Here is a 22231-nt window from a genome sequence, read left to right as displayed (position 1 = left end):
AAGTGGAAGTCCTCGGACATCCAGCTGTTTCTTTTATTCTTTGCTTTTGAGGCAGCGGAGGGGAGGGATGGAAGAGGAGGAGGAAGGCGGAGTGAGAAGACAGTGGAACAAACGAGAGGAAACAGTAAGGGTACTGAGGACACATGCTGAGCTGGAAAGACAAGGAGCCCAGAAAGAGGACAGAACAACCCAGAAGGGAAGAGTGGCGTGTGTTACAGAGTCACGACCGGTCCCTGGCAGGGCTAAGAGCAGGGCAGCGAGGGAAGACGAGGAGGGAAGTGTGGGGATGCCATGCGCGAGCACCCCGAGGCTCCAGCCCCAAGGCTGCTTCTGAGGATGGCCTCAGTGGGCCCCTGGGAGGGGAGGATGCACTCCTCTGCCGGCGGGGGGGGGGGGGGGGGGTGGTGTTTTCTGGCTTGCCAGAGGAAAATGCACAGGACAGTCTACATGGAACCACTCACCTGACTGCCCTTTCCTTCCTCGGCTGCCCTGGCTGCAGCAAAGCCATTTCACAGTCTGACGGGGTAGAGCTCAGCGTCCCTAAAGTAACAGAGATCTGCTCCCCCCCCCCGCCCCCAACAATCACAGAATCTCTCATACACAGTTGGATGAGAGAACAGGTTCTCTCTTCAGCAGATCCTCACTCGACGTGTCCCACACAGGCTTCGACTGGTCCACAGGACACAGAGCCTCAGTGTGGGGGCCCAGAGCTAGTGACGCACTTAGTGTCAGAACAATCATGTATTTCACACACAACTTCACACACAATCATGCACTTCATCCCAGGAACCCATGTACCCCCTTATCTCCCCCTCCTTGTTGCTTCTTTGAGGATTAGCAGATTCCACATAACAAACTTTTTATTTGACTACATACTTGGCAAAACGTTAGGGCTAAGAGGATAAGAGCAGTCCTTGCTCTCGAGGGGTTTACAATCCATGGGGAGGCACAAACGTAATTTTGGCAGAGCCTGGCAGATCTGAGCTTTTCAAACTTTTCTGTTGGCCCCTGAAGAAAACCTACAGTTTACACAGCAACCCTGTGTACATTCACACACGAGCATGTAAAATAGCATCTCCTCTTCCAGTCCACTCTGTCGTTTTATTTACCCATTTGAAAATGGGTCACAATGACAGCCTGTGCAGCAGGCGGGGTGCCGTGGGGGACACGGGGCGGAGAGGGGGCGTGCTCCACCCAGGATTCGCAGGGCCTTGTGCAGACAAAGTCTGTGCTGAGGGTAAGCAAAAGTGAGCCATGCGAAGAAAGGAGGAAAGGCAGTGCAGGCCGAGCAAACGTCACGAAGCTTGAGAAGCAAGTGCAACGTGTTAGCAGCCCGGCCGGCGGTGGATATTATCAGGGCATTACCGCGACACGGGGAGGGACGCGAACCGGTTGCCAAGCAGGCAGGCGCCGGGGGAAAGGGGTCTTGAGTGTCACGTGAGGTGTTAAAGCTCACGCTGCTGGGGCAAAGCCTTGGCTAAAGGGTTTTCAACAGGGAATGATGGATTTGTCTTCCAGAAATCACTCTATGTGACAATTACATTTAGGGAAAGCAAATACAGAAGGAACAAGAACAGGTAAGAGGGAAATGTGACAGTGGAATTGAGAGGTGATGGCTGAGGGAAGGGGATATCGGGCATCCCAGTGAAAATATCGGCAGGCAACAGAGATGAGCCTGAGAACCATAAGCACCCGCAGGAGCCACATGGGGAGAAGAGGAGCAGGCGGAGGGCCAACCCCTCGCAGCCTCCCCGCAACAGTGCGGCCCGCAAGCCGCAGGCGGCGTCAGAAGCAAACCTGCAGAGAACAGCGTGGAGGCCCAGGGCTGGGAGTGGCAGGAGGACCGCGGGCCCACAAAGTCAGGGGCGGCGGGAAGGGCACCGGCTCTGTGCAGACGTAGGAGGCCCCTCATGGGGCCTTTCCCATGGGCTGAGGAACCACGCGCCACACACTTTAGTAGACGCTTATTACGCACGTTTCTACCTTGTCACGCTCAGTCTGTGTAACAGAAGTGGTCAGCATCCCATTTTATGATGTAAGGCTCAGAGAGGGCAAGCGACTTATCTAATGTCACTTGATTCATCTGTAGCAAAGCCAAGATTCAAACCCCCGTTGACCTCATACTATGGCTTGTTTTAAAAGGACTAAATTTTACAATATGGAACTTGTTGGTAGCCCTTGTAAAAGCAAACCCCAGGCTATACACAGCTGTGGGGGACACAGCGAGACAGACACTAAGACAGAGAGCTGGACTCTCCCACAACAAAACTGACGAGGAGGAAAACTGAACAGACGATGCTGTCCCTAAAGGAGGAGGGTTTGGGGCATGAGGGAGGCAAGCCAATGCAGAAAAAGCATCCGTAGGTGAGGCAAAGGGCCGGAGGGACAGGGAGTGCTGGCCCACCAGAGGGACAGCTCACCCCAGAGGCTGCAGGGAAGGCAGGGAAGAAGGGTGCAGCTGCCTGGATGCTTTGCACTTGAATGGAATCCACATGCTCCCTGTCTTCCTATCATTTAACAAGTCTTTTTTCTTATTCTCTATGGTTTCCCTCAAACCCCTCTCATTTTGAACAAGGCTTTGAATGCCACTGTCTCAATTACAGAATTTTGTTTTTACAGTATGAATTATTATTATTTCTTTACACCTGAAGGCCCAGGTACCACAGGCCACCCACATGTTCGGGGACTCTCTCTGCTCCCCCACTGCCGTGCAGCATGGGGACAGTCTCTCAGTTTCTTCTCCTTCTATAGTGTCTGGAAGCAAACATTTTTCTGAGGTTTTCTAAAATATGTCACTTTGCAGAGAAACAGATGGAGTGCAAATAACAAAAGTATCACCCCAATGAAAGCTGTCCCCAGTATTCTGTGCAGTGCAAATACAACAAGACCCTGGACTGTTAACAAATCCATCAATCATTTTTGTTCCACTGAGGACTAATCCATCTTTATCAACTTTATTCCAGAAAAAACTATCGTTGGATTGCCTCACCTAATTTTAATAATCAGCATGCCCTTACCTGATCGTTTTTTCTCATTGACTTATGTGTTTGCGGTCACCTTGTTCGCCCAGCACAACAGATAGTCACAAGAATCTGTGGAATGGAAGGATGCTCTCTTTGGCCCCAGCCCCCAAAGACCGCCTCATTAGAGGCACCACAATATACAATAACGGAATCGGACAAAGCTAAGAGCTGGATGCAGAGATCAGTCCCATGACTTCAGCCTCATTATTGCCACATCCCAATAAATGTAACCAACAGACTCTTCTAAAATAAGGATTTAAAAAGAAAAATCCACAGACTAAATAAATAAACTACATTTGTTTCTAAATCAATGGACCTAGAAGCTCTAGAAGACTAAACACTAGTAGTTTGGATCTATCCAAATTGCAATAGCTATTCAGCTATGGCCCTGAAAGAAAACATGATGAGAAAGAGTGTGGGATCACCCGTTCACCCTTGGTGCTATCTACAGTGAGAATTAGATTTCCAACATTTGCACAAGCACATATGTGCCTTAGTTGATTTGAAGGAAGCCAAAACATAAATCATGGGTCCGCAGTGTTCCTCGAAATGTCTATATTTAGACAGCGACAAGGTCAGATAATTCAAACAAACTATGGATAGCTATTAAATCTGCTTTTAAGTTGAATAAAAGTTAGAGACGGGACTAATATCCTCCCTCAAACACTTGCATAAATTTTTCTCATATTGCTGAATTCTTCTCTAATTTTTAGACAGTGTCAGCTGTCTCTTTTTTCAGTCACAAATATGGAAGGGGTAAGCAGAATGTAAATCCTTGATATAAAGAACTCATGCCTGGGAGGGGCATTAACAAAAGAAGAGGCAAAGGAAAGAGAGGCCCTGGGGACATTTTTTGTTCTAGGTGTTTCCACAAGGCATCCAGTTAGAATAGAGTCTGACATCAGTTTCATCAAAATGTTTCTAAATGCTATCTTTGTACTTATTGTAGGCAATAAAAAATGGGTTCCTATTTCTTGATTGCATATGGAAATGCATTCAGACAAGAGCTAATGAAAATCTGCTAGAAAAAAAAACAAAACAAAACATTAATACACCGTCTTCCACAAGCGGATAGTTTTCTCCGAGTCTGTGGCTTCCCCCCCCACGACTGGCCGGTCAACTCCTACTGTATATTAACAGTGCAGGCTGGACAGAGAGACACTAAGGACAGCTAGGTGTCTTGCATTTCTTTCCAAGTGCTTTTTTGTTTTCTACAATACCTCTTCTTTCCTTTATTAGCAATGATCACTGAAAGTTGACTATAATTATAAGTTCTAATTATTATTTTACAGTCCTTTAAAAATGCATTAAGGGGCAATTTATACAGTGTAGAAACAGTTCATCCCTAATGTAATTATCTGAAAGCTTTTTAAAATCATCAAAATGTTTTTTAAAAACAGATCCAAACATGACGAATCGCTTGTCCAATATAAGCAAAGCAATGTTTTTGGCAGGGGATTTATAATTCACTCCAGCTAAGTAGTTAATAAAAATATATTTAACAATGAATTAACACACTGCATTAGATAGGCAGTTAAGGTTGAAAGCAGTACTCAAAATTATGTAAGACAACTAAATTTGAATATGGAACATCAAATTACACATCAATTGCCACCTTTCAGACCTATTTTTCATAAAGTAATTTCTATTACACTATAAAAAATCCAACATAAAATGGTAATATATTTTGTATATATTATACACTTACATAAATTATACACATATGATATATATACATATATAATACATATATACATACATTATACATATATAATAATTCATATCCTATATATACATATTGTATGTATAAATACATAGGTATAATATATACATATTATATATGTATTATATGTATGTATATATATCCTAAAATTAAGATTCTCTGCTAGAGACTGAGTCTGCTCTTTTATCTTTTGTTTGACCTGTACTACCAGTGTTAATAAAAAGGAAGCACCTTTAAAAATCGGCAACAGTGGAAATTGAACCATAGGAGAGGAAAACACACACCACTAATTTCTAGCCAAGTGTATAACGTGTAGTCATTAAAACACACAACCAAGTAAGGGTTTTGTTACAGGCTTTGGTTGATTTTCCAGATTTTTCACAGCAGGTGGGTGTTTCATCTGAATAGGTCAACCATCCACAGAAGGCCAGCAAATCTTGCATAGCCAGCACAGTTTAGAAGGGCAGGAGGATATTTTCGGAAAGAAGCATCCTGTTCTTTGATTTATGCCATTAGCGCAGCAAACAACTAAATTTAACGGCCATAACTGATTTACCATAGAAGTGCCATATGATTCCTGTCCTTTGCCTGGAATCAACTGAAGCCCACATCAGATCAGTCTTTCTAGAAAATAACCTCCCAGATTTTCAAGTCTATCCTCAGGTCTCAGTTCACTGATTTCATTTTCAATATTGTTATATTGAAACTTGTTAGTTTAATCAGTGTCTTTCAGTGCTATGAGATTTCATTGTTTTTCCACTGAAGTCCAGGTAAAGGGATTCTTCCAGTGGCCTATTACTGCCCTGAAGAGAACTAATTCCTGATCTGACCAACTTCACCTTCTCTGCGTTGATGACAACAGTGGTTCTCAACCAGGGATTATATGCCCCCCAAGGGGATATTTTACAAGGTTTGCAAGGACATTTTTTAATTGCCCTGGTCGTGGGGGGAATACTACTATCTTCTAGGGAGTGGAAGCCAGGAATGCTGCTAAACATCCTATTGTACAAAGACCAGCCCCCACAATAAAGACCTATCCAACCCCAAATCCAGCTGACGCTGGAAAGCCTGAACTATAAAGATAAGATTTAAGGGTTAATACTTCTACTTGGATAATAGCAGAAAACCTGTGCCATAATTTAAAAAAGGATGACTTTCCAATACACCTTCTCTTATTGATCTCAGATATGCAAAGAGTAGCCAATTATAGCCTTTCTTTTTGAAAAACTATTGCTTAGCGCGCTGAAAAAAAAAAGTATTTAGAAAATCTTAACGTACGGTTTCATAGTTGATATTTATATCCTCAAAAAAAGACCAAATCACCTCAAGAAAATTCCTTTAGTTGTTTCAGGAGTGCAATTACACTTAGATTCTCCATAAATTCATGTAAAATGATAAACATTTAACATATCATTGCTTGCTTGCTTTTTTCCTTTTTTTTTCTTAAACAAGATGGCAAAACACAGAACAGACAAACCACAGAATTTATCAAACAGATACACATGGCATCTGGGTGGCCTGAAAGCCACCAAACCACACCTCAGACTCTTGCAAAGAGCACTTCCTGGGAAGCAAGGCTTCACTGGAGAGCCAAGGGCATATACTAAAAGGAACAGCACAGCCCCAGAGGGCATGTACAAACTGTCCTGTCACCAGACTCCTCTCTCATTCTCTCCTAAACAGGCACAATAGGGCAGTGCTTTTTCTCAGGAAAAAATAAATCAAGCTCCAGAGTGTTAATGTGTGTGTGTGTGTGTGTGTGTGTGTGTGTGTGTGTACACATATATATTTGTTTCTAAAAGTTTAGAAAATGTTTATCTTGCTGCCAAAATGATGAATGTCAGGGACTGTGGCATTTTATTGTCTAAGATTTCTTGAGTCATTTTGAGGCTTTGCTTCAGCACTGAGGGTCAAGACTCTACAATCTTTGGTGTTGATCTTATTGCCTCTGCCTTAGTCAAGAGAATGGGTCATCTTGGATGTCCTGTGTAGAAAGGAACCTATGAATACACAAAGATTAGAGCCACCATCCATCTGAAAAGTCATTCCAACGTTAATTAATGTGTCAAAGAGAAAGGATAACTCTGAGTTGGTGAAATGCAGATTGCAACCCCGTATTAACTGTGGGCAATATGTTATGAGCTGAACTTTCCCATGTATTGGATTCTTTTGACCATGTAAAATAGTATCAAAATCCTCAAAAATACCAATTTTTCTAAATCCAGTCTCTGAGACTGCCTCCCCACACAAACTGCCTAAAAATTCTTTGCTAGACTTGGGAGAGGGTTCCTGATTTTTGCTTTCAGAAAAGATTTTAACTTTTTTCTTTAACCATTGGGAACTAAAAAGGTAGATTCCCACAACACATCTCACACCAAAAAAATCCTGATCAATTAAGCATTTAAAGGTAGAAGATGAAAGTAAATGTGAATATTTTATACGAATTCCAATATTTATATAACCCAGGGTTGAGGAAGGACTTTCTGGGTACTAAACTAAAGGCAGAAAGCATGAGCAAAACATTTTATTGCATTTAAACACAATCTTTCTGCTCAGTAAAACAACCTGAACAAAAGTAAGCAGAATAACAAATTAGAAGAACATCAGAACATATAGGGGCAATATATATAAAAGACAAAGGGTTAAACATTTATGGAGCCCCTAGAAATCAAAAAGGCAAAGATAAACGGTTGAAGAGAAAAATAAAAACATGAATACGCAATTTGTGGAAATATAATTCATAGGTAAACATGAAAAAACTTCAAGCTCACCAGTACTCATGGAAACAAATTAAAACAGAGGAAAGACATGTATTTCCCGCTTATTAGACTGATGTCCATTCCCAGGAACGGTAACACTCAGTGACGGTAAAGCTGTGGGGAGCTGGCAGTGTCCGAATTGCCAGCGCACCTGAAAATTGGTAAAGCCTTTACGGAAGCGATTTGACTACATTACTAAAAGATTTTAAAATCTCATTTCCTTTGACTCAGCAATTCCACTTCTAAGGTTTATTCAAAGGAACAATACGGAAAGCTCATAAAGATGTGTGTATTAAATGCACGGTTTTTAATTCTTTTTTAACTAAACAACCAGAGGGCTGTGTCTCTGCCTCCACACCTGTGTCCAGCAATCGCCCCTCACTCGGATGACTGCAACAGCTCCCTTCCCAGCTCCCGTCCCTTCCCAGCTCCTTCTCCGCCTGGCAGTCAGCATGAGATCTTACAAACACAAGGCAGGTTACTTCACACACCCAGTATCAGTGGCCTCCCATTGCTAAGTCCCAACTCCTTACTTCTCACAGAGAGCTGTGGATATCCTGACCCGGGACCGCCTTGCAGGCCTCCTCTCCCCACTCCACCTCAGACACACTTTGAAGTTCCTCCAATGGACCAGATGGTCTCTGGGCATGCTGCTGTTTCCTCCCTGAGAACACGGTCCCTACACTATTCCACCCCATAGCTAACTTATGCACCCCAAACACATTTTTCAAGGCTCAGCTTAGCAGGCCCCCCCTCGGGGTAAACCTCTCCTGTTTCTGCCACACTTGAGTTAGACGTCGCTCCAGAGCACGTGCTGCCACAGTGCCTGCACTTAGCCCATAGAGCAATGGCCGCGCTGTATTGGAACTGTGTGTGGATCACTGAAGTTTGCTGGCATCTAGGTCTCCTTTATCACTGCTTGGTCTTTTCAGAGGACACAAAGGTCTGCCTGCGCAGTAGCTCCCTCCTTTATTCACGGACCGCGACACCAACAACATCTCTTACACATGCTCAACTCTTCCATAGTACGTACACCTGGGCGTAGCTGCCTGCATAGACGTACTGAAGCTGCACATTTTTAGACCATTTTTGTGGTTCTTGGGTCCTTATTAGTTCTGCTTTAAGCATTTAAGCTTTAAGATGTGATTTCTATTGTTTTGGAAACAGAGAGTCTACATAGTTTCTTTTATTCTTTTTTCTAGGACAAACTATTAAAATCATATCAACACAGCACATCTTATTAGCTCAGCTTTCTCAAACCAGGAAGAGAATTTAAAAACCAGTTCCTTCATTCCGGATCCTTTGGTAATAATCAAAGATGAAAAGCAACCTAAATGTCCCTTAAGAGGAAACCAGTCAAATAAATTATACATCAATACAGTGGAGTACTGTGCAGCCATGAGAATGAGAAAGTCTTCACAGACCGACTTGGAAAATACCAGGAAGTAGCGTGAGGTGAAAAACAAGCAAAGTGATGAACACTATTGTCATATGCTGCTATGTGTCTACGAAGAGCAGGCACGTCCATCGACCGTCTCTGGGACCACACACTTGTGGGGAGGGAAACTGAGGGGCAGGGGCCGAGATGGTGAGGGAGACTTCTCCTTGTATAACCCTACTGTTCAGCCTCGTTAATGTGCTACGTATTTCAATGATGGCCTACTGTGGATTCCTATTTAACTAGGTACGAATGTTCGACAAAACTCTTCATAGGAGATTTTAACATACCCTTTCCCCTCCCCCACATAAAAAATCCTTACAATGTCCAGTGTTCTGGGACAAGGCTCTCACATGTGGCGGTCCCTGCTAGGTAATTAAAGTACATCTCAGAGGGGGGCTGTGGCCTTCTCTCCCGGGTCTACTCTGCTCCTCTTTCTCAGTCCTTCATCCAAGAATGTCCTGAGCTGCAGCCACTATAAAGTACTCCCCCTGTCTAACAATACTTAGGTACATTCCATTTTCTTGGAGGCAGTGTGTAACTAGTATGGTTTCTTCCCAGGAAGTGGCGCTGAAATCAACCTTAAAGGAAAAGTAAAACTATGAATTCGTACAGCCAAATAGTACTAACTATAAATTCTGCCTTAGAGCTCATATTACCATAAAAAATGGATAGAACAAGGAAAACAAGAAAAGGAAGAAAAAAAGAGGGAGAAAAAAAAAAAAACCCTTCATTCCAATGGGCTCTTCCTTTTCCTTTGACTTGGCACAGCCAACATGGCAGGACAACAGGGCAGGCTGATTTCCCCTTGACTAGAACTGGGTTTTAGATTCTGTCTACAACCGGTAAGTTGTAGATCACACCTCAAATTCGTTTCTCCTACACCTTAAAGACATGTGCAAGGGAAGACTATGTTCTAGATCTCCTACATATCCTGGTGCCAACCAGGTATCATGCTCACTCCATACAAACCAGCATATGACTATGCAGTGGAGGCCTCTTCCCAAAGGAGAACGGCAATGGATGGAGAGAAAATTCGGCAGAAATGCCAAACAAAATAATGATAACCATGAAACATCTCTTACTTCTTGTCTTCATGCCGAGATGAAAACAAATACCTCCAAAAACTGCTAAATCTTATTACCAAGTTTTTTTTGAACAACACCATTAAGGGACACCTGGGTGGCTCAGCTGGTTGAGTGTCCAACTTTGGCTCAGGTCATGATCTCACAGTTCGTTTGTTTCAGACCCGCATCGGGGTTGCTACTATCAGTCTGTCAGTGCAGAGCCCACTTCAGATCCTCTGTCCCCCTCTCTCTGCCCCTCCCTCGCTTGCACACTCTCTCTAAAAAAATAAATAAAACCTTTAAAAAAATGATACCATTAATTCAATATTATCCAAAACATGGGAGAGAAATAATGAGAATTCCAAAAATTTTTAAGTGAGAAGAAAAATTTCAGTCCAATGGTCTTATAGAACAATCAGTTGAAATAATATTCCTAAGGCGTTAATACCAAAAAAGGATATTACTGACATGAAATAGAGAAAGAATTGGAAAACTGAGTTCTTGAAACATCACACATGCTTACAGATGATACTACATAAACCAACTAGTAGACAGATTATCAAATCCAGGCCTAATTAACTAATGTATATAAATTCAGATTCAACTTAAAAACCACATGAGAAGTTATTCTATATCAGAATTTACTCTATGTCTTACACTATACAAAACCCTTTCATATCCAATATCTCATCTAATCCTTAAAACAACGTTATCAGGTAGGTATTATTAGTCTCCTCTTATACAGAGCCTAAAAAACACTGGAGACATAGCTGAGGTCATTCAGGTCATAAATGGCAGCACCAGGCCTGGAACCTGGACCCTCAGCCTCTAAGAGGATGCCCTGTCTCTATGACGTCAACAGATGTTAATGAAACTGCGTTTGGACAGAACAGTGATAATGTAACCATTATCTAGTTATTAGATACCAGGTTATTCTATCTGTTGATACAGAAAGACTATATTTAAATTGTTTTTATAGGAACAGAACTTTTATGTACTTCTTTCTAACTGAGAGAAGCAAACGAGTAAGGAAGACAAAAAAAAAAAAGACTAAAAAGAGATCAACCAAGAAATAATAAGCATCATTTAACGGTTCCTCTTTGATCCCATATATCTTTTTCTAAATTCAAGTCAATTAAATGCAGCCCCTAGTTTTTGTGCTGACATGTGCCAAACACATATTTAAGTACAAACTGGATTCCTATCCTCAAAGATCCCATAATCTAGCCAAAGAGTCAAACCCGCAAATACAAAATTACCAAATAATTTCATGCAGATTGAAGTGAAAGAAGAAATAGCAATCCAGAGGACAAAGGAAAGACATCTCCCTGGGAAGGGGGGTCAGGGAGGAAGGGCTCTGCTGAAGATGTGACATGTGGGTGGGGGGCTGGGAGCTAGCCAAAATGAAGAGAATTCCAAGCAGAAGCATTCCTGTAAAGAGACAGGCCCCACACCCCTACCTGCAGTCACACAGAGGAAAGAGTGCAGGCTGACTTCACTAGAATACACATCTCAGAAGATGGGAGTAATCAAATGCAGGCTGGAGGTCAGCAAAAAAGGAGGTAAAGATCCTTCCAAGATTTCTTGCTTGGGTCTTGGAAACAATGCCATTAATGACACATGAACTACTGAAGAGGAGGAGACTTACTGAGACAATTCAGTACATGCTGAAGTTCAGGAGGGTTCTATGAGGCATAAGAAAACCAGGGACTCAGGTTTCAGAGAGGCGACAGGGTTCATAGACCTGAGACGTAGTCCCTCAGGGGGTTTCCAGAACTCTAGGTTAACTACTCTACATTCAACTTCTTAGAAATGAACAGAGGCTGAAGTAGGCTGTATCAAAAGAAAAAACACTGAATTGTGGTAAAAGCACTAGGAATTTAAGCAAACAGTACGCTATAGCCCCCTTATTTACAGCAGTTCTGATCAAAACAAGGAGATACGATCAGCAAAGGTCCTATTCATACATTTGTTGGACTGCAGATCCACAGACAGAATAAATAACAATTAGGAGACTTTTAAACACAGCTGTTCCCAATACTGGCTCTTGCCTGCAGTAGTCGAGGGAGGGCCACTGTTTTCTCTCAGCCGCAAGTATTCGTGCCCTTGGAGCACTCCCTCAAAATCTGGGTGTTCTTCCATCTACTCAGGAAGTCTTCCCTGGCTTCAAAATGACGGGAACAAAAATAGGAACCGGTGAGGTTACTTCCTCAAGTTAAATGGAGAAATAATCAAAAGCATACTCTAACCCGCATTAAATGTTTTTTAGACAAAAAGAAAAGGGAATAAACTAGGAGCACGTATCACCAAAGAGCCCCGTTCCAGGTCCTGAGGGAGGAGGCACACTAGGCAAATTCTGGCCGGAAGACCCCAGCTCTAAATTCAGAATCATGTGGCCCTTCTGCGTCCTTGTGCTAGCCGCCTCCCACAGTATTTCTCCATCTGTAAAGAGAGGTGTCGGCCTTCTGACAGTCCCTGAGAGCCTATGGGAGGTACCATGCAGGCCTTCCTTGGGGAGTCCAGAAAGCAGTGTGGAAACAAAGCCTAGACTTGGAGTTGCATACTCGGCCCTACAGGGCAGTGGAGGTGTGCACCAGCTATCCACATGCTGTGCGTGCTCCTTCGGATTCAAGCATGGAGTAGGCTCCTTAACCTCAACTAGCTCCTGTGTCAGGAAACAGAGAGCGTCCCCCTCTCTGTAAGTTTTGGGAGGCCTGGGCTTCCCCAACCCTCTAAGACTGGGGGAGAGTAGGAATTCCTCCTGCTTCATACAGGACACCAGGAAGAACAACCCATCAACGGCTACCAGAGGAGGAGGGAGTGTTGGCAGATGCAATCGTGCACGGGGAAATCAGGACAGGCGCCAATGGCTGCAGTTCAGAGTGAAATTTGGGAGGCTTTTTTTTTTTCCTTTTAAGTTAATAATGGCTGCAAAGTGAATCTGCATTCCAAGGAGACTCCCAGGGTGTTAGAAGACTTTACCAAGATGCTCTGACTCTTGCCTGTCTTCCCAGGAGCCCTTTCAGGATACGTATGACATATGTTCTCTTTATGCAGAGAATGCCACAATGGTGCACTGAACCCTGATTTTCAGGAACGTGCCAGTCTCAGTTGCCCTGGTATCTGGATGCTCTGAGGCAAGTCCTGGCATAAGGCAATTTCGCTCTGGGGCCCATCCCGTGCGCCTTCCTAAGCTGTTTGTTTCCTAATTATCCCCAGCCCTTGCTGAGCTTCACCGTTGCCAGCTCCCCAGCCTCTCACTCTCCGCAGTTAAGTGTGCTCAAACCTCTCCTATCGATTTCTCCTAAACCTGTCCTCCTGGTCCCCAGCAACAGTCCTCCGCCAAACCATTCATAACTAACCTTAAGGAAATGTCTAAATTCACAGCCTCTACTCTTCGACCTCCTACTCACTCCTCGAACTGTCACTCCATTGAAATGGATTTTTGCCAAGGTCACCCACAACCTCTGTGATCCTGAACACGGCAGGTGTTTCCAAGTCCTCTTCTTGATAATAAGAATGATGCTATCACCCAATGTTTACTGAGCACTTCGTGTATGCCAAGTATGATCCTTCGAACCGTGCAAACTTTATCGAGGCTTCACTACCAGCTGATAAAGTAGGTTTACAGTTACAGCCCTTTTATGAATCAAACCTTTGCGAATTAGAGTGACACGTAGCCAGTGTCACACAACCTGTGAGCAAGGCAGGCAGGACTCAGAACACAAGCCTCCGCCTCTATGGCCTGTGCTGCTTCTCTGCACTATCAGAAGGCAGCCCTTGGCCTGTCCCAATTCTTCCTCCTCTTTCCTCCTTGGTCTCCATCTGGGGCTGCTCTTTGTGCACCCTTAAATACTGATGGTCTATCCTTGCCTCCTCATCCCTAGGGTGCCCTCATCCAGTCCCTGGCTTCAATTATTACTCACAGAATCAAAATCTGTCTCTCCAACTGGTCTACTGTCACATCCACAGGTGCCCCAGGTTCAATGCACTGTCCTCTACTTACTACTCACCCAGTGCTGGAGTCGCCTGTCCCATATTTGCTGTCATTGTCTCCCCGGTGCCTAACACTGAGGTTAGCAGGTGGGAGGTGCTCCCTCAGCAATTACGAAATTAATTAACATGGAGACTTTGGCTGCCTCCCTAGACCTCAGTTTCTCACTTGGAAAACAGACTTGGATCAGGGAATGGAAGCGTGTTACATCCTATAAGCTGCCCTTTGAAAAGTGGTGTGTAGCAAAATAAGTGTGCAAACATGCTGCGTATCCTCCTCTTTGCAATTCACATTAGATAGCACACTAAAAGCTCTCAATCTTTTGTCATTGTTTAATAAGGGTCTCTGACCCTTTTCCGGGAATATCCCAGGCCCTCCAGAGACAGTGCTCCATGGGGGTGCATGCTTTGGCAGGGGCACCTGGGTGGCTCAATGGGTTAATAAGCATCCGACTTCAGCTCAGGTCATCATCTCGGGGTTCTTGAGTTCAAGCCCCGCAGAGGACTCTGTGCTGACAACTCAGAGCCTGGAGCCTGCTTCAGATTCTGTGTCTCCCTCTCTCTCTGACCCCCCCCCCCCCCACACTCTGTCTCTCTCTCTCAAAAATAAATAAACATTAAAAAATTTTTTTCTAAATAAAGAAGTGTGAGTAGGCCAGTCCTTTGTTTTGTGAACTTTAAACAGTCACCTAGACCACCTTAGAAAACATCTGTCAATTCCTTAGAAAATTAAACACAGAGTTACCATATATGACTCATCGATTCCATTTCTAGGTTTATATCCAAAGAGAAGTGAAAACACATGTCCACACAAATATATACAAATGTTCACAGTGGCATTATTCATGACAGCTAAAAGGTGGAAATAACCCACATATCCATCAAGTGATGAACGGGCAAACAAAATGTGGCAAATCTGGATAATGAAATATTATTCAGCCATAAAAAGGAATAAAGTACTGATTCTACATTCTACAACAAGGAAGAACCTTGAAAACATTATGTTAAGCAAAACATGCCAGCTGCAAAAGACCACATAGGGTATGATTCCATTTATATAAGCTGTCCAAAATAGGCAATTTAAAGACACAGAAAGTAAATTTATGGTCACCAGGGGCTGGGAGTGACTGCTAATGGGCAAGATATTTCTTTCAGGGAAGATAAAAATGTTCTAGAATTAAATAGATAGTGGTGACAGTTGCACAACTGTGAATATACTAAAAACGAATGAAATGTACACTTTAAAAGGGTGCGTTTTATGGCATGGGAATTAGATCTTAATAAAAAAACAAAAAAAGGTACAGTGGATAACCGCAATAAACAAAATGAACAATAAAGCTCATCTTCATAACTTGAACTGGTTAAGATAAATAGGTGTGCCAATAAAACATGCCAATTAACCATAGTGACTTAGGTCATTCACACTAAATGACAAAGACAGGAACAAAAAAACCTATATTTAGTAGATTTAATAGATTTAAGTATATTTACTTCCATATACATGAAGTAAAGTGGAACAAAATCTGAAATTCAGACCTAAAGGTATCTTCTAATACCCAGTAAGAACTGTTCCTTCAAGAGTATCACGGACTTACACTGACAACACGGGTAAACCATCTTCTATCCTCCCTGGAAACAGCAATGGCCCTTACAGAGCCAAGAGGGACGTCCATCGTCCTTCATTTTCTGTGCCAATGTCCCCGAACAGGCACAATCAGTGGGTGACTGAAGGTTATGAAAAACTTAACCTGTTCACAAAGCTGACAGTTCCGAGGCTCAGAATGCTAAAACCCGAGACTTCTAATTTAGATTTCACTCTTTTTGTTAAAGATACCATATGACCTAAGAGCATTTTGTATTCATTTAAATACAGACAAAAAATTTATCCTGAAAGTCTAACAGAAAGTGATTAAAAGAGATGGGTCCTATAGGATATGGCGTTTAGTACTTTCTAAGTAAGCCACAAAAACTAAGGATAAAACCTGAATATGTACTCTTTGACCCAGGAAGATTTCCTGTAACTCCATGATTTTAAAGGTCTAGATAATTCAAGTCATAAAGGTCTTCACTCCATAGTGTTTCATCTAACAGCCCCTATAGTTATTCATTCATTCTACTAACGTTTCTTGAGCACCTACTATGTGCCAGGCATCAGGCCTAGTGTTAGGGGTACAGAGATGGATAAAAACAGAGACTGTGTTTGTATTAGAGGATTCTTAGACTGGTGGATAAGACAGTCATCAATCAAATAATACATACAAGAGATGCAGTGAACATTATTTATTTAGAAATTAGATAAGTTCTGGGAAAGTTGAACCTTGCAGCAATTGTTAGGATTCTCTAAGCTTTATCTTATTTATTGTTGTGCAAGGGAATCGTATTAAAAAGAAATCAGATCTTAAATTTTTATTACATTAACTTGGAAAAAAATCAATAAAATTGCTCTAGATATGCCTATAGACCATAGTCTATTATATACATATATATATATATATAGAGAGAGAGAGAGAGAGAGAAAGAGAGAGAAATATATATACATTGAGAAATATATATATATTAGTAAGAAAGATTCATCAGGAAAGGTTTAGAGCTAGACTGAGTTTAAATTAAGCAGTTTCTGTTTGAAGTTGATAGCAGCCTATATAAAATCAAAGTCAGATGGTAAACGACATTAGTGAAAACGGCAGAGTAGAGAACTCCAAAAGTTCATTGCTCCATAAAAGCATCAAATAAACTGGCAAAACTGTCAAAATCAACTTTGTTAAAACTGGGAAACCACCAAAATATTGCAGCAACCAGGGGAACCAGGGGAACACTTAATAAAAAACAGCTAGATCTCAGCAGGAAAAGCCGGCCACTTTGTGGTATTATAAGTTACCCTGGCACCATCCCCGGCTCTCCAGCTCAGCAAAGAGCCTTGAAGAAAAAAGCCCATATTCCCAGTACAGATACCATTACCAGAAGAAGCAGAGTGGAGTTTGTTTTGAAGGAAGTGTGGTTGTGTGTTGTGATCTGCCTGGTCGCTTCAGCTCGAAGGGCTCCAGGCTCCGCCACAGCTCTCCTAACTTGGGACTCTACCAAAGCTGAGGCGGCTGCCCGAGGGAGTTGTCAAAAACACTCAAAAGTAAATACACTAGTAGCTGCTGCCTGGGACAATAAATAACTGTTGGGGTAAACAATGAACTAACCAATAAGCTTGGGAAGAAAATTTGGGGATTGAGATGCTTTGTCAAACAAACGCTTTAAAAAGATCACACAAAGAGGGGGTATAGCTCAGTGGTAGAGCTTTTGACTAAAACGATCAGACAGAGTCCTGGGAATCTAGATAGTCAAGTGCAGGCATGGGCCTAAGTATCTGCTCAGGAAAGCCCTGAGGTAACTTTAAACTCTCACCTCTGGCTGACCCTCGAGTTCTGTGCATGCAGGAGGTGAAGGCTAAGGCGGAGTTATCAATGCCTATCCGATCACTAGAGAGACACTAAGCTAATAGAATAGAGATAGCATTGACTCACGACAAAGAATACGGACTGCTCAAAATTGGCACAGAAAGTCACAAAACAAGCAACAGCAGCTACAAGTAGCAACAAACCCTGGGGAGTGAAGAGAATCTAATTTCCAGAGTTGCCACGCTACAATATTAAAAATATCTATTTTTCCACACACAAAAAATTACACAGCACGTAAAGAAATAAGAAAATATGGTTCATATACAGAGGAGAAAAGGCCACTAATAGAAACTGTCCCTGAGGAAGCACACACATTGGTCTTATTAGACAAAGACTTTGTGTTTTTTTTAATTTTATAAATGTTTATTTATTTTTGAGAGAGAGTGAGAAAGAGAGAGAGAGAGAGAGAGAAAGAGCAAGAGAGACAGAGCTTAACCAGGGGAGGGGCAAAAAGAGGGAGACACAGAATCCAAAGCAGGCTCCAAAGCTGTGCTGACAGCTCAGAGCCCAACATAGGCTTGAACTCACAAACCGTGCGATCATGACCTGAGCCAAAGTTGGATGCTTAACCGACTGAGCCACCCAGGCACCCCTGGACAAAGACTTTAAGTGAACTATTTTAAATATGCTCAAAGAGTTAAAGGGAACCATGTACAAAGAACTAAAGGAAAATGATGTCTCATTCAAAAGAGATTATCAGTAAGTAGACAAGAATGATTTTTTTTTTTAAGGAACCAAATAGAAACTCTGGGTTTGTAAAGTACAAGAAATAAATGAAATTTTCACTGAGTAAGCAAAAGAAAGAATCAACAAACCTGAAGATAGGTCAACTGATACCACCAAGTCTGAGAAGCAGAAAGGAAAAGAGAATGAAGAAAAATCAGCACAGACTAAGAAAGCTCCAGGACACCACCAGTCCCACCAGCTGGGAGTTCCAGAAGGACAGGAAAGAGAGAAAGGAGCAATAAGAATGTTTTAAGAAATGGGGCACCTGGGTGGCTCAGTTGGTTAAGCGTCCGACTTCGGCTCAGGTCATGATCTCATGGTCCGTGAGTTCGAGCCCCGCGTCGGGCTCTGTGCTGACAGCTCAGAGCCTGGAGCCTGTTTCAGATTCTGTGTCTCCCTCTTTCTCTCTCCTCCCCAGCTCATGCTCTGTCTCACTCTTCTCAAAAATAAATGTTAAAAAAAGAAAAAGAATGTTTTAAGAAATAATGGCTGAAAATTCCCCAAATGTGATGAAAAACAAGAACTGATGTTTACTTAAGGGCAAAACTAACAGAAGCAGTTGTGTGAGGCAACTGAACTAAGCCCCATGCCACTGGGTGTTTCTGACACAGAAAGACTGACTGGGAGTTCAATGAAACAAAATTCCTTGTGAACAAAAGTCCAATGAGAGGTGAGTGCTATGGTGGCTCTAACAGCTCTCTGCTAAAGAGCCTTCATATAATAAGAGGAGGCAGCAGACGGAAATCCAGGTGTCCATCTACGCACCCCTGGCCACTCTCACTCACCAGCCTCCAGGCTTCTGCTCTCTTGCTGTGCTCCTGCTCCCTTCACAGCCGAGAGCTGCCTGGCCCTCCCCAGTGCTCACAACCAGGTTTCCTTATGTCACACACACACACACACACCCCTCTCAGACCGTTTGCCTGTCCCCACCCCTACCTTCAAATCACTAGAGTGGCAAGTAGCCACAGAGGCAAGGAGGTTTGCCTTATCCCTCCAGCGAGGGGCGAAGGACTGAGATGCCTGCCTTACATGTTTCAGGGAGACTGACCCACCCTGGCTAGTTGGGGAGTCCCACACAAACCATATTTCAATCAAAGGTTGGAGGAGGGGGCAGGGGGTGAGCTGATTTTAAGTGCTTAAAACATTTTCTTATACTTAGTCATCTTTCAAATTCATTCTTAAAGGTTGTTTATCTTAGATTATTTACTAAAGAGGGGTTGCTATTTTCTCCAATAAACCCTTTTCTAATTCTAATTTTACAGCAAGTTATCAATAGGGAAATCAGGGCTCCATATGCAAAATTTTGCCTCCAGAAGCTTTTTGTTTGTCCAAAGTATCAATAGATGCCTTCACAGAAGAGTGATGAAAGGGTCTTTAATTAAATCCCACAATTTGATTACTTCTTTTGAGGTAGCATATTTAGCTGTCTCTAAAAAGATTTTCTTCCTAAAACATAATACACGCATTTTAATTATTGTGGGCTAAGAAAGGACTCTGTGCCCATTTATAGACAGAATGCTTCATTTGCCCATTGCCAATTGTGACTTTTCTATTGACAGAAATATACTGGCAGTATACATTTCAACAGCACCTAACACCAAAGTGTCTAAGCCCTCTCTTATACATATTATACTATTACCAAATACATGCACAAGAAGATTAACTTCCTAAATATAGCCTCCTCCATAGCCATATTTGGCGGAATTATAAAATCTTAGGAATGATTTCTTTTGACCAAGGAAAGAATCTTTTATGAGCATTAAGAGACACAATGCATTATCTAAGAAAGATCTATCCAGTTAGAAAAACATGAGGAGATTTCAAATCTTTAGAGTTACATTTTTAGACCATTTCAAAACTTCAGAATTCTTTTAAAATTTTGAGGGAGGTTATATCTTAAAATAGGTTTTAATTTAGCATTTCTATTGCAAACTCTAAATCGCAGTGAATTCTGAATACTAAAATTCTGCTTATTGAATAAGTTTTAACATAACAAAAACTGCAAAGCCAAATTCTATTCTAGCAGTGAAGATTCTGCTTTGCAGGAATTAATTTTCTAAGTTCATAACCATTAAAAAGCATGCATTTTCCTCTTCCCCACCAGAGATTAAAAATAGTTTTTGTTGTATCACATTCTTTTCAAATAGTGGCATGCAACTCTCTCTCTCTTTTCTCGTCCTGCTAAAAATATGTACAACTTAACCAACCTACTAAAATCAAAGCAACTTTTTTTCCCCCACAGCTACCAGTTTCCTGGATGTGAATCTTCCACACAGCTATCTTAGTATTTCCTGTGTCCTTACATAAATAGAAAATTGTTCTATTTGGACCCTTCATGATCAAATTCTCTCTTGATGATTGCCTAATTAATAGAAAGAGGCAGTGGTAAAAGATCATGCTAAAATGATTTGCATCTGTCTTTAGAAAACATTTTTGCACTCGCATATGAAAATGAATAGTGATATCCTGGGAATTTAGAACTTTCTTCTTTTAAAGTCTGTCACACTTCTATTTCACATCTTTTTCTAGAATACAGGCAGAAGTGCATCTCCTGTTTTTCTCATCCACATCCCCACTCAGCCTTTGAATAATTCTGAAAGCATGGTGAAATAAGATCTCCTCTTAGGGAAATCCAGATGCCGTATTTCTCAAAATACTGTTCTTAGCTCATGTGTTCAATGATTTTACCATTTATTAGATATTTCGCCAGCTTGCCAAGAATGGCTAGGGAGTCACCAATTTCCAGTCCTCCATAAAGGAGGTAAATCACATTTCCAATATACCAGTTCCTTGACCCTTCAGTCACTGTATTTAAAGCTTTCTTATAGGACAAAGGCAGATGATTACCAATGAAACAATCTACTTGGCACTAATTACTTAAAAGAAAGATTCTCTACTAAGGCAAATTTATTGTGGAACTGTCCATTTTAAAAGATATGATTAAAATATCTGACCAGCATTTCTCTACCTACTAGGCAGCAGGTATTTCTTGCTATCTACACATATATAAGAAGTGGGCCACCTGACCCCCTTCCCTTAGAAAAAAGTATTGTATGGGCTAGATTAAATAAATATTATTAAATAAAATAAAACATGTAATGCTTAAAGGTTTTTTTTTTTTTTTTAATGTTTCCTTTATTTTTGAGAGTGAGAGAGACAGAGTATGAGCAGGGGAGGGGCAGAGAGAGAAGGAGACAGAATCCACGAAGCAAGCTCCAAGCTCTGAACTGTCAGCACAGAGCCCGACACGGGGCTCAAACCCGTGAACTACGAGATCATGACCCAAGCCGAAGTCAGAGGCTCAACTGACTGAGCCACCCATGCGCCCCTTAAAGATGCTTTTAAGTCAAAATATTAAGCACCTTCTTTTTAAAATGGCTTTGACCCATTTTGTTCTGGAATGAAATTCCTAATTCAAACTTTAATTGAAGGTGAGATATAATTTTAATGGCAGTTATCACACTAAATTTCTACCAAATGGCAAGGATAAAGAAAAACTATAAACAGAATAACAAAACATATTCATAGATTATGATCTGATATTGAGGAACTGAATTCCAAATGCTTTATTGTATTCTCATGTAGTGGTGGTTATAACACAGTGGTTATCAACACAGTAACACTTATTTATTGATAGTATTTGAGGAACTGGGTGGCCTCCAGTTAAATAAGTAAATCTATTTTAATTTTAAAGATTTTTTTTTTTAACGTTTATTTATTTTTGAGACAGAGAGAGACAGAGCATGAACGGGGGAGGGTCAGAGAGAGAGGGAGACACAGAATCTGAAACAGGCTCCAGGCTCTGAGCAGTCAGCACAGAACCTGACGCGGGGCTCGAACTCACATACCGCGAGATCGTGACCTGAGCCGAAGTCGGACGCTTAACCGACTGAGCCACCCAGGTGCCCCTCTATTTTAATTTTAAATAAAAACCCCACACAAGCATCTGCACTCCTGAATTCTGTGAGCACATTCTCCCTAGAAGGCTGGCCCTCTGTACCCCCACCAATGGCCAAGCCAGTGTGCAAGGGCCACTTACAAGGCTCAGGGAGCTTG

General features: G+C 42.0%; 1 protein-coding gene across 5 annotated transcripts in view; it reads right to left on the bottom strand.

Annotated features, from left to right (window-relative positions):
* The window catches only part of PLCL2 (phospholipase C like 2), a 192780-nt gene that overhangs the window by 129654 nt on the left and 40895 nt on the right, over positions 1-22231 (bottom strand). The window contains exon 1 of one of the 5 annotated variants that reach the window (XM_049629843.1): positions 15599-16418. The exons of the other annotated variants lie outside the window; for them this stretch is intronic. Within the exon in view, the coding sequence (XP_049485800.1) occupies positions 15599-15676 (78 nt within the window). The 5' untranslated portion in view covers positions 15677-16418. Of the gene's footprint in view, positions 1-15598; positions 16419-22231 lie in introns of those variants that run through there. 5 annotated transcript variants of the gene reach the window in all.

This window comes from Panthera uncia, chromosome C2 (genome assembly GCF_023721935.1).
Source record: "Panthera uncia isolate 11264 chromosome C2, Puncia_PCG_1.0, whole genome shotgun sequence".
In the NCBI taxonomy this organism is placed as follows: Eukaryota; Metazoa; Chordata; class Mammalia; order Carnivora; family Felidae; genus Panthera; species Panthera uncia.
The sequence above is the reverse complement of the archived record's forward strand: the minus strand, read 5'-3'. Positions and strand labels throughout refer to the sequence as shown.